The sequence below is a fragment of the Vanacampus margaritifer genome, chromosome 13 (genome assembly GCF_051991255.1).
Source record: "Vanacampus margaritifer isolate UIUO_Vmar chromosome 13, RoL_Vmar_1.0, whole genome shotgun sequence".
NCBI lineage: Eukaryota > Metazoa > Chordata > Actinopteri > Syngnathiformes > Syngnathidae > Vanacampus > Vanacampus margaritifer.
The window spans coordinates 24,189,220-24,202,320 of record NC_135444.1 but is presented as its reverse complement, the minus strand read 5'-3'; the positions used below and the strand labels follow the sequence as shown (position 1 = coordinate 24,202,320).

The 13,101-nt window shown below is 43.8% G+C and overlaps 2 protein-coding genes across 3 annotated transcripts; both read right to left on the bottom strand.

Annotated features, from left to right (window-relative positions):
* Positions 1-207: 207 nt before the first annotated feature.
* commd2 (COMM domain containing 2) lies at positions 208-3,215 on the bottom strand. Its single transcript, XM_077583845.1, has 6 exons — positions 3,043-3,215; positions 2,693-2,770; positions 1,942-2,024; positions 1,221-1,295; positions 1,019-1,117; positions 208-925 (listed from the first exon to the last, which is right to left on the bottom strand). Exons 1-6 carry the CDS (start codon positions 3,107-3,109, stop codon positions 716-718), a joined length of 612 nt encoding a protein of 203 aa, XP_077439971.1. The 5' UTR covers positions 3,110-3,215; the 3' UTR covers positions 208-715.
* Positions 3,216-5,185: 1,970 nt separating this feature from the next.
* On the bottom strand, positions 5,186-12,950 carry lmnb2 (lamin B2). 2 transcript variants are annotated; one of them, XM_077583763.1, is made up of 13 exons: positions 12,455-12,950; positions 10,596-10,732; positions 10,181-10,337; positions 9,063-9,188; positions 8,879-8,974; positions 8,655-8,726; positions 8,376-8,501; positions 8,077-8,297; positions 6,799-7,006; positions 6,627-6,734; positions 6,432-6,551; positions 6,256-6,348; positions 5,186-5,746 (listed from the first exon to the last, which is right to left on the bottom strand). In XM_077583763.1, exons 1-13 carry the CDS (start codon positions 12,674-12,676, stop codon positions 5,711-5,713), a joined length of 1,722 nt encoding a protein of 573 aa, XP_077439889.1. In that variant the 5' UTR covers positions 12,677-12,950; the 3' UTR covers positions 5,186-5,710. The 2 variants fall into 2 exon arrangements, with proteins under 2 accessions (XP_077439889.1, XP_077439888.1); XM_077583762.1 differs by having other exon boundaries at positions 8,879-8,977; positions 12,455-12,949.
* Between the last annotated feature and the right edge of the window lie 151 nt (positions 12,951-13,101).

Here is a 13,101-nt window from a genome sequence, read left to right as displayed (position 1 = left end):
ACACACACACACAAAATCCACAAATACATGTCCAGTATTTCGTAAATATGAAGTGCAGTGGTCCACTTTATATCAAATCATTTTTTTCCACATTGAAATCAACTGAAATTGCATTAAAACAGTTTAAGGCCAATTAGCCAGTTTGATGATTCCAAGCAGTTGAAATATTTAAACTGTGTCAATCTGACAAAGACACACACAAAATCCTCAGCAATTGTAAATATTTATTCCAGGACAACATAAAACCTTAACAACTGCACAGGAAAGTTCACCATCACATTTTCAGTCAAGTAAAAGTCACACATAAAAACAAAACTTGAATGATAGCAGTGTACGGCGAATGGGATTCCAATCTCAGTCAGCACAAAGAGCTTAATTGTCTTTGACGGATATCCTGGTAGCCCATATTGGCACCAACTGATTGAACCAAAAATGCTAGTAGCAAGACAGTCGTTCTACTAGTGCGTTGTATAGTCTGGTCTAGTGATGTCAAAGAATTTACTAGTAGTAGATCCTTGCACTAGTAGACCAAAACTGGCGCTAGTAATGTCAAAAATGTTACCAGTAAGGCACAGTTGTTCTACTAGTGTACTGAATTGTTTTACTAGTGGGGGCAAAATAGTGTACTAGCACACGGATGGCTAAAAAAGTACACGGATAATTGAGCACACTAGTAGCATCTGGACAGGGTTGGCGTGTGCGTGTGTACGTGTAGTTATTTGATGTTTCGTAAGATGCGGCGCGTGTGCGTGCTCTTCAAGGCCGCTAGCGCCCCCTCCAGGATGGAGATGAGGTGCAAGAGGGTGCCCAGGTCCATGTGGAGAACCCGGCTGCTCCGCTCCGTGCCAGAACCGCGGCTGTGTGTCAGATGCAGCCTGGTGGCCAACGTGGGCGCCACCTGCTGGTGGAGGGAGCGACTGGCCAACTGGGAGGGGCGCAGAACGTCGGATTGGACGGTGAACACGCGTGCGCCGTTTGCAAAACAAACACTCAAGTGTACTCAGATGTCCAGACACACCTGTACATCGAGCCTCCACTCCAGGTTGTGGTAGGCGGGCAAGCTGGAAGGCACCAGACTCAAGATGCTGCGGATCTCACTGCGATGCTGCTGGTACATCTGCCAATCACAGATCAATCGTTCAATTCTCACGTTTGGCAAGGTCAGACATAATCTTGGAGATGTAAAAAAAAAACAAATCAATGTAATGATCCAATGTCACCTGTAGGAGGCTCTGGTTGAGCTCATCACCGAACTCCAACGACAACAGCGAGTCCACAAAGTCCACCTCAGACAACTACACTCGCGCAGAAACAGGGCAAATGATTGCGTTAGTGATAACAGCATGACTCACTTGACACTTTAGGGATCGTTTCCGATTCGGAAGATGGGCGATTTTGTCACGTTTCCACAGGAATAATAAGAATGCGTGGTCAATCATTAACAGGAACTGAAGGACAATATATCACATTCAAGCAGAAATATAAACATTCTGATCTCTGTGTAAAATAGACAGCTCTCCTTGCCTACATGTGAGGGCATTAAACTCATTCTCTGCCACGGACGTTGATTCACGTCAATTGGAACCCAAACGTGTAACTGTCACTGACAAATATATTTGTCAAGTATCTTTTTCAAGCAGGGAGGCGTGCATGTGCAAGAAGGTTTCACCCAGCTTGTCTGTCAATATCAAGATTTGTATCACAAGTCTGTAAATAATTGACTTTGTCATCAAAAGCCCTCTCTCAGGATTTTTTTCCCCGTTTTCGGTGAACGCTACTACTGCTGTTTGCTCAAAATGAACAACATTTAAGCTCCATATTAAGAGGCAATATTCAATTTTGTCAATGTATTTATTCCCCTGGAAAATGTCCACCCTGAATTCTGACAGTGAGAGTGACGCGAGAGCCTTCAAGCGTGATGTGTGCGAGCGTGCAGGTGACCATGTGTTTGGAGCTCTGGGTCATGAGGTACATGAGTCCCTCCACGCCGTGCCGCACCACTTCCACAGGCACCGACAGCTTCCCTGCAAACACGCCGCAAGGCCTTGTGGGTCATTTGCGCAACAACAAATGAACACGTCGCTTACATGCCTTGCTCAAAGGTACACAAGCGCACACTAGCACGGTGCTGCCACAAAGCGAAAATAAAGTTCAACAAGTTGCATCATCGTAAATTTCAAGTTTGACTTCTGCATTGGGCAAAATAAAACAAAGCAATTCTTTCCGGCTCAGGTCACAGGCAGAGTCCGATGTATGCACAGTATGTGTGTCTTCTTTTCAAATATGAAATCGTTTTTAAAACGTGGCCTGATTTTTTAAAATTTGTTTCATCATGTTGAAACACAAAACCTATCTTACTGAAATCAATTATATTTATAGAAATGGTACATTTGACTTCTTGTTCTATAATTCAAATGAAAAGTGTGAAATTTGTCACATTAAATAAAATCATTTTTAAAAGTAACATGATATCTTTCAACATTTGAACTCTTCATCCTAACCTTCTAATGCGGCCAATGTTTTTGATGTATTATTTGAATGCAAGGTGGGCCAATGAAAAATGTGCAGCGGGCCGCAATCGGCCCCCGGACCACACTTGGGCCACCTCTGGTGCACAACAACAACAACAATAACATCTGTCATCACTGGATGGGAACAAATAAAATGATGAAATAATGAGCAAACGACTTACTGGCGGCTCCCTCATAGACTTTGGGGCTGATTCCTCTCCTCAGGAACTCCAGTGCAATGTGTCCAAACTCTCCAACCACTAAAAAGCACAAAAACATCGTCAGGATTTCATTGTCCTCACAACATTGATCAAGACTTTATGCAATTCAAGTAGGAGCTGTGCTTTTTGGACAAAAAAAAAAAAAAATCCCCCTAATGATATATCTTCTCATATATTTTTTTCGCGCAAACAAAATAATAATTCGTATGCAGCATGTTACTATAGAGAGAGACACAAAAATACAGACTGGCTGAGGCTAACTAAAATAGCCGTTTAAATGTGTAGTACAAGGAATTCAACGCTTATTTTACCTGCCGCGTCCACTTTGTTGAGGAAGTTGAGGTGCTCTTTATGTTCTTCGGACAAAACCAGCAGCATGTTGACTCCAAATGTCACTTTTAATATTCCCAAATTCAAATTTGACTCGAGAAGAAATCTTCATCAACCCGGAAGTGTGATAGACGAAGTCCCGCACACTGTTGATTTGTCTTCTTCTTCATCGTTCTTGAACTGCGTCAGCTGCCACACACAACTTGCTGCCACCTCTGGTCAAAGTATGAAATGCACGCTAGAAGCGTTCAAGTTTTGTTCAGGTCAAAACTTGAAATGTACTTTGAAGCTTCTTTTGAGGTTCATTATGGTAAAGATGGGCTTATTTTGGCCTATCACTTGTTTTGCCATCGATGTAAAATGCAGCTTTCTACAAAGAGCCTTTATTAAATCAATACAAAAATGAAAGTATCAAAATGTGTATTCAATTAAATATCTTTCAAAATAATTGAAAAGGAAATTTGATTATAATAAACACAGGAAGCATCCAAATCAAAACAAATGTCACCGTCATCATAAAACAAGCTTTGATTTCAACTTATCTTACAATAAATTGACATTTATTTACTGAGACACCTCATGAATCATTTTAAATACTTATTTAATCTAGAATGGAATTCCTTATTTAACAAATAAGATCTGCTGAAAGCGTGTGTGTGTGTGTGACTCGGTCATCAAGCAGTCAAGATTGAGTAAATGTAAAACATTTATTGTGGATACAAAAAGTTCAGTTAAAATGACAAGCGCCCCCCCCCCCCCCCACTAGAACCCCAAAACACACACAACAAAACAATAGAGGTCTCTGAGGCACCGACTAAAAGTTGGGTGCTTATGTCACATTCTCTAACATCACATCTATTGCTAAAAGATGGGTGCTTGTGCATACCAATATGCATAAGTCGAGTGTTGGACGTTTCACAAGACATCCAATTGTTAGCGCTGGCTAACAGACTTTGGCAAATCCAAAATGAAACTAATCAGCGTATAGCGTACGCGTTGATGCCTGCTTGGGATTTCTATCAGGACTTTCTACGAATGGTTTGCAAATTTCAATGGAGGTCATAAACACCCAAAAATAATCACCCAGAGATCCTTAAGATAAAATTAAAGTCATATTGAAAGAAAAAAACTGATTACACTGCCAAAAAGCTAAAAGATATCTAGTGTAAAACATGGCATGAAAACACACAAAAACACCGCGTCACGAAAGACGTATTCGAAACGCACGTCTTGTGACCTATGCATTTTTTTACCCCTGAACTATGAAAAAGGTCAGTTTAAATATTTCACCATCTTGTGAACAGCCAAAGTCAAAATGGCGGGCGGCGGCACTGGCAATGAGGCTCATTCAACCAAAGCGAGCCGCCAATTGATACACTCGTTCAGCCCATTTAAATTGTGCCAATTAAGTCAGAAACAGACAAAACGACTTACAAATTCGGGGAAATTAACGTTGGAAACTTCCGGTGGGAATTTATGGCAATAAAACAGAACCGTATGAGGCAAAGTTGAGGCAGGATGCGAGAGGCCCCATTTGGATGCTTGGCAGATTTGAATGTTTTTTTGCTGTTTCTTCAATCAAGTCAAACATAAAAATTGAAGAAACTAAGCTACTTTGAGAGACACTTATTTATAACATGTTTGCTTATAATAAAAGTACATGTTTCAAGTAGAACTGCAAATAATGATTTTAAAATGGATTTAACTGCCAGCTATTTTCCAATTAACCCTTTATTCATTTTCTCAAACCGAGCAAAGAAAATGCACAAATGTAAATTGATTCAATTATTCATTTGATCCATAAAATCAATCAGATAATCAGCAAATATGCTGACCCCTTTTTCAAAGTGACAAATGATCAGACTTTTGTGTTTTTCATAATTAAGACATTTGCCAATATCTGCTTATTCTGGAAAACAATTTCCTGACTGATGTTAAGGACAAAACCAGCATCTGAATCATCAATTTATATCTGTGCTTTTTTTTTTTAAAAGGGATGTAAACATTTTATCCAATTCATAAAAAATAAAATGTTTTATGCCATTATTAATCATTATAGTCTTGCTTGAGATTGTGTGACTGCAGCTGAAGTTACTCACAATCCCCAGTAAATTCCCATGAAAAGTTTCCAATTTGAAATCTTTTTAAAATCCCCCATGTCGATTTACCGTAAACCTTCAATATTCCGGACCTACGGATGAAAGGAGATTTTTTTTTTTGTGTCTTTGTAGTGTTTGATACAATGGAACCGCTCAAAAGAACAATCAATCAATCAGCCTCAAGTGACTAAAAGTTAACAAAAAGGAGGAGCTGATCACGTGGTGAAAAGCCAGTCAGTCGTCTCCACGCTAAAATCAAGTGAAATATGGAGAGAGAGAAAACAACTAAAGTGAAACAACAGTATAAAAATCAACACGTGTGAAGGTTTTCTCTCGACGGCGCAATGGAAGCCCTTCAGGAAGGTGGTAAAAAAAAAATTTAAAAAAAGAGAATCAGTGGAGTCCAGTGGTGAGGCCGGCAGGAGGTTTGTTGTTTGCCAACAACAAACCCAACATGTTTGCCAAAAAACAAAAAACGATCCGCTACGACAAACCAGGAGGTGCTTGTCTGCATGTGATGGACACGATGTGAACGGGGTTGGCGGCGGCTTCACATGACGACGCACTCCCTGGACGACATTTTGGCCTGTTGGGACACACCAGCCAAAGGTTTATTGCAAATGCACACCAAATCCTTCACACCAAAGCCCCTCCCTTCCATCGGTGGACGCTCAAACTGGCTGAACTGATGTCATGTTCCACCATTTTGCATCGTCCATCCATCCCGCCTGTCAACGATATCCGCTTCACGGTGTTAAATGCCGTGAAATCCATCTTGGAAACTTTGCTTCCCACCCGTACTTTGGATGAAAGTGTTTTAAATCGATTTGACATTTCCGTCTTTCGGGAATCTCACCCCCCCCAATTCCCACATACGCTTAGCCACATAGCGGTAAGACAATACATTCAAAGTCTCCTTTCAGGAGTGGATCAATGACAAAAGTAAACTTTTATTGATATTTGGCTATGAAATGATCGCAAATTCTAAAGGAAAGCTTTCAACTTGAAAATTCCTCAGCTCAACTTTCCATGGAAATTGATTGGAAATGTTGTGCCCCTTCGCCACCCTCATCCCAAAAAGTAAGATGTGGTCACCTTCTTGTGCACCACCTCCTCCTCCTCCTCCGCCTCCGCCTCGTCTTCTTCCTCTCCGTTCTCCACTGGCATCTTGCGCCGCCTGGCCACTTCCTGCGCGACAAACGCGACAACGTGAGTGCGACATGCGGACGTCGGCTCCCTTTGGCCGTCACTTGGTGAGCAGACGCCGTTACCTCGCCATCAGAGTTGACCAAGCTGGTGATGATGTCACTTCCTGTTCCCCAGGAAGCCTGGCTTTTCCACAGGAGATCAGCGGGCGGACTGTGGGCCACGCCAGCATCTGCAGACCACACCTACATACGTGATAATCACATGTTATTCACACATCACATGCATTAACACACTCGTGACACACACTAAAGTCTTACCGTGACGGTCTGCCCGGCCTTGAGAACAAACTTTGGTGAGAACTTGTAGACGATCTCGTCCGCATCGTCCACTTGTCTCTTCAGTCTCCAGTTCCCCAGAGGCTGGTCCTGAAGCAGACGGCGCGTTTTAACACGGCAAAGCGCCCGACGACTCGGACGAGCGAGCGCGCACCTGCTCCGTGTCGTTGCCCAGGGTGACCGCGTTCCCGTCCATGTCGGTGGGCGAGATGGAGACGGCGCCGGTGGCCGTGTGCTCTTCGCTGTGCCCCATGTCACCGGTCTCCAGATCCACCCTCCTCCGCTTGGAGGTGCGGGACGAGGACGAGCCCGTCACCCGGGTAACGGTCACGCGGGAGGACGGGCTGGGAGACAGCTTGAGCCTGCGAACGGGACGACACACGTCACCAACGTCGACTTCTGCTCACTCGACCGGATGAAGGGGAATATTTGTCGTGTTCGGCGTTGCCACCAGATAGAAGTTACTGACTTTTATAAGCTAGAATTTTTTCCCGTCGCTACACCGTGAAAAACAAAACCAAACAGATTGGGCACAGCCCTGGCACAAATAAAGTGCTGTGGGGAAAAATAAAGCCATGTTGACAAATGGCTCACTGTTTACTTATGAAGCGGTGCTCCGGACCTTGAAAACTGGAATTGGTGAACCCTGCAGTAGAGGGTTTGGATTCTTAAGGTGACAGCAACAAGAGCAACGTTAATGTATTTGAGACCGCTTTCAATATCAGTCTATTTTTCAAAAAGACCGATCCAAGCCACAAAATTGTCTCCCAATATCGAGCTGATAATTAGTAATGAAAGACCAATATGGCTTTTCAAGAACAATGCCGATTATTAGTAGTCAAGGAAGACGATAGTCGATATGTTTGCAGTAAAAGAGAAAATACTAGCGTCAATATTTTAAAAAAAGAAAGAAAGAAAAGTACTTTCTTTAAATTTTAAACTATATTGAAGTTTTCTACTGTTAACAGTTTTACAAAATTTCAACATTTCTTTTATTAAAAATAAATAAAAAGTGTATGAGTTCCCAGTGTCAGCATCATTTTTTATTAAGTGGAAATTTAAATAGATCTATAAATGAAAAGTTCCTGTATCTCACTGAACGACGAATGGAGCTAATTTGGGGTTTTGTCAAGGGTTCGTAAAAGGTTTCAAAAGAAAACTTATAAGAAAACTTGTTCGAAATGTCTTTGCAACAAGTAAAAACTGTCTGAACATCTTACAAATCCCAACGAAAATCCCAAATTTGCTATTTTTACAAACATTCACCGCTTTATCGGCCTTCAGATTCGTAAAACGGCCGATGCTGATATTTGTCAAAATGTCAAATATCGGCACCGAATTGGTCTATCCCTAAGAACAGCGTGCATTCCTGGTTATGTCAATATCTTTCCACGGTACTTTTGGCTGTCGAAGCCCCAATGGGCCCGCCCACCTGTGCTCCTCGCCTTCCAGGAGCTTCCTGTAGGCGTTGATCTCCATGTCCAGCGTCAGCTTGACATCCAGCAGCTCCTGGTACTCGGAGAGCTGCGCGTTCATGCGCTCGCGCAGGTCGTTCATCTCGTGGTCTTTGACCTCCATGACGCGCCGGTGCTTGTCCCGCTCCGACGACAGGATCTCCTCCAGCTCCCGGACGCGCTCCTCGGCCGCCGCCGCCTGTACACGAGCACGCCAATACGGTTCAGACGACGTGGGGCCAAGACAGGGCAGGAAGGGCAGAGGCGGCTCAGGTACTTGTTTCTGCAAAGCGCTCAGCTGATAGCCCAGACTCTCGATTCGCATCCGGGACTCCTGCAGCTCCTCCCTGGCCATGCAGATGGCCTTGTCGTTCATCGCGGATGCCACCTTGGCGTTGTCCAGCTACACACCGAGGTTCAGAAGAAAAACAAATATCATATTGGGGGTGAAAGAAGGGGCATGAGGCCGGATTTTGAAATGACAAATGTGATTTTGGACTGGCTGCGTAAATCCAGCCAAACACGACAAAATGAAGACGACGTGGCACTCGCTTACCTTGGCCTGGAAGGTCTGCTCCAGTTCGTCCTTGTACAGGGACACCTGCTCGTCATGCTGCTTTCGCAGGTCCTGACACACAAGCACGCACGCGTTGCATCAATGGAAATGCACGCACACACACACTATTCACACACACACACACACACACACACACACACACACACACACACACACACACACACACACACACACACACTATTCACACACACACACACACACACCTGCAAAGCTTGTGCCAGTTTGAACTCGTAGTCCTGTCTGACTCCCGAGTCCACCTCCACAATTCTCTGCTCTTGTCTGCGGCGAGACTCCCGAACCTCCTAACACACATTTGAAGAAAAACGACCTACTTAACACGGATTTTCCTTACACAAAAGGTGTTTTGTGTGACGAAAGCATGTTCACCTCCTCAAACATGTTCTTCCTGAATTCCAGCTCCTCGGCAAGCGACATGCAGCGGTTTTCAAAGTCCACGCGCTTCAAGGTCTCTTCCTCCAGCTGCCGCTTGCTGACGGCGTGGCTGTCCTCCGCCTGCAAACCGTTTCAAATCAACATCGGCGCCATGTGAGCCTCCTCGGCTTCAACACACAAAGCGGGACTTGAGGAGGGGGCCGCGTTTGGCGACAGGTGGCGGCAAACTGTTCGCACAGCTGCAAAGAGGTTTGAGAAACGGGAAATATCCATGCACGAGGACGAAGAGGGTCGGAAAATGGATCGGTGGTGACGTGAACCAGCTGTGTTTTTCTTTTGGTATTTTGCACCGAGTACAAAAGTCATCAAATTTAATAATCACAATTATTTTGGTAATAATTGAAATCACAATTATTCAAACATTTTTTTTTTTACATTTAAAACTATTAAGACAAATAAAATAATTTGAAACACTAGAATTATGTTAGTTCCTTTTGAACCAAACATGATTTATTAAATGTGTCATTTTAAGATAAAAAGGTGCAAATATATACATTTAAACAACTTAAAATCTGTATTAATAATCTTTTATTCTGGTTTACGATTATGTCAATTTTGTAATTGAGGAGTGTAGTAATTGAAATTGTAATTGAATTGAGATGAATTGCACAGCCCTACACCAGTACATGAATTTGTAATTCTATAGAATAAATTGGAAGTCTTTGTCATTGTAGTGCACAACAAAATTGAAAAATCCAATTTTTTGATGGTTAAACATCAAATGAGTAAAGTTGTCCCAATAACGCATACATGAACCAAACAGGAGGAATAATTATTTACATTTGCAATACTTTTGAGAACATTTCCAAACTTTTCATTTTCAGCCGCCACGATGTCGTTACGTCAACCAACGAGCAAACCCACCATTTGGGTCTGCATTTAACAGGGGACGGCTGATGATGACCTTATAACAAGATTTCAAATCCCCACCTGTAACCAATCAAGCTTTGAAGCGATACCACCCCACTTGCAACTTTAGAGAAATATATATATATGTATTGTTTTTACTTGACAGATAGCGTGTAAAAGAGCAAATGTGCCAAGCTGCGCACCTTAGCCAGCAGGCCCTTGACTTCAAGCAGGTCGGCGGTGAGCGCGGCATTCTGGCTGAGGGCCGTGGACAGCGCCGCTTCGCTCTGGTTCAGCTGACTTTCCAGAGCACCCACTCGCGACATGGCCGCCGCCAGGTCGGAATCCTTCTTCTTGCCACTAGCGCAAGCGGGCAAAGGAAAGCGCCATCATCAATCATCTGACCACCGGTGGCTACAAGATGCTTTAGGGAAAACTGTGCACTAGTTGACAACTACGTGTTACGAGTACTACTAGCGGCAGAAAATTCTAATAAGCTATCAGTTCCCGAGTTGTCCTTCTAGTGAGGACCAAAAGTGTACAAGTTAACGGACCCTTGGGCAGTGTATGAAATGCTTTATTGGATTTCCGTAGTGTGTTGCTTAGATGAGCGCTTACATGCGTGTGGCCTCGACCAACTCGGCCTTGACCTTGTCCAGATCGATCTGCAGCCGGGCGCGCTCCCTGGCGGTGTCGTCCAGCACATGGCGAGCGTCCGCTAACTCTGCCTCATACAGATGCTTCAGGTTGCTCACCTAAGGGGGCAAAGGGAACATTCAGGAAATAACGTGATAAGCTCCGCCTATCAACTACAAATGAAAAGCAAAGTCGGGCTCTGAGCATTCCATGTGCAAAATATTGAACTGGGAATATGACGTTTGTCTGCAACAAGCAATGGCTGACAAGTCATTTATTTAATAAAAGCAAAACAGGCGCGCATGTGTTTACTTGTTTTTATTTTTTTGTAACTTTTCATAAATGCTATATTACGTCACCTGCTGTAATTCAACTTGTGTCAGCTCTTGTATGCGAGCTCCTTTCTCTTTGACCTGGGAGGGGCACATCTAAAGATGGTGCCGGGCATCCTGATTCCTCAATTTGGCTCCTCAACACGAATTGACTGAATGTTAGCCAAAGCTGTTTTAGTTGCAACATCAGTTCCTCATATAAAACCGGCACACATGTCTGCATGTTATGGACATTCCCACTTCTCAAAAAAGCTCATAAGCATTTTTTTTTTTAAATGTTATTTTTGCTAGCTTGAGGGCTCAGGGTTAGGGTCTGTCACACAAAAGATTACTACAAATGCAACAGGGAACACATCTGTGACCATTAAGTAATAGACAGATTGACGGTGGTCAGTGCCAGAAACAACACAAGTACAACATTAGTGACAGCATTACCGACCGTGCACCCCGGCAAAATTTGCGTAGACTGTAAAACGGTGCAAAAATTTCAATATGGCTCAACCCTAACGACTGGCTCAATAAGAACCCCCGCCTCGAGCTGCAACTGACATCCACCACGTAACCGCTAAAGTATAAATAACACATAAGTTGCAAATGGTTATTTACATCACCCCCGAGTAGATTGCTGCTGACCACCTGCTTATAGCTTGTCGCTGTCATTTTTCTTCTTTTTTATATATATGCAAACATTGCTGCTTGTATACAGCATGTGCACAAACAAGACTTTAATGCTTGACGAATGCAAACGACTGCATATTTTATGATTTTCTTTTTCTTGCTCAAAACTAACAATCATTACATATTTGAGGACTTTAACACTTTGAATAGCAGTTTTATTACTAGACTAAAAATACTGTAGAGGTATAGAGGGGCAACTTGGGCATTTGCTCTTGCCACGAGCTAACACATTCATTCACCAGTGCAGAATACTATAATAATGCACTTGTGATTCTTGCGCAATTCACGGCAAAATAACGCTAGGTGGAAAGTTCCCGGTCGCGGCAAAAATAACCACTTCGATTCATCTTTGGAATTTTACACACATCCATCGAGACAAAAGTTACTTAAAAGTGTTAAACTGACACAAAGGAGTCATTAAATGTGTTTGATGTCGAAATAGTTCCAATTGAGAAGATGGTGTAAATAAATAAAAAAAAATCAGCGAAGTAATGGAGTTCAAAAGGGAGAGGGCGTAGATATAAAATGGCGCGCACGATCAACCGCTCTCTTTTCAAATTTTGAACCACCCAACAGCTTTTAGCCACTTGAAACGTTTTCAAATCAACGAGTTCGCCTTCAATACGTCGAACCAGCAAACGAGCTGGTTTGTTTGTTTTGTGGAGGAAAATACGAAAGTAAACGTTCCGTACATTTGGCCCGTCGCCACCCACGTTTCACCTTCTAAGATCCATTCGAGTACTTTTGGTCTACTTTTAGGGGATATGAACGCATAAGCGAGGCCAAGGGAACACGGTCGCGTCGATGGCACTCCTTTATCGCAGCACTCACCTCCCTGGTGGTGACCTCCTCTTTCTCGGACACTTTGACCATCAAGCGGTCGTTCTCCAGCTCCAGGGAGCGGACCCGCTCGATGTAGACGGCCAGCCGGTCGTTGAGGTGCTGCAGGTCCTGTTTCTCCTGCAAGCGAGAGATGCGGGTGGGTGAGAGCGGAGTGGAGGAGGAGGCCGCCGCCGGCCGGCCAGCTTCACGACTTGGGGTAGCAGTCGCCATAACGGCTCGATCGCCTTTTTTCTTTCTTCGACGCTTCCTTCGTTCGTTCGTTTGGCCGATCGGCGGGCAGAAGAGCTCGCGCGTGTCCGTCGTCCTCGTGGAATTAGGACGAGAAAAAGTGGTTCGGCGAGCGAAAGGACGACGGGCGAGGAATCAATGGGAAGCGGGCGGCGGGTTAGTCATAAGCGGCGGTAGTATCTCTCTCGCTCGCTCGTGTGGAGTGGTCGAAGGGATTCCAAAATGGCCGCCGCAGCTGCCAGCACCGCGCCAAAAGCAGGGAGTATATCCGGTCGGGCAATGCACGATGGGAAAAAAACAACATTCAACACCGAGCTGACGTCACGGTTCAACAACGCAGTCCACGTTCAGTACTTGCCAAAAAATAAAAATATTATTAATACATTTAGTATAGTTTGGTTTCTTCA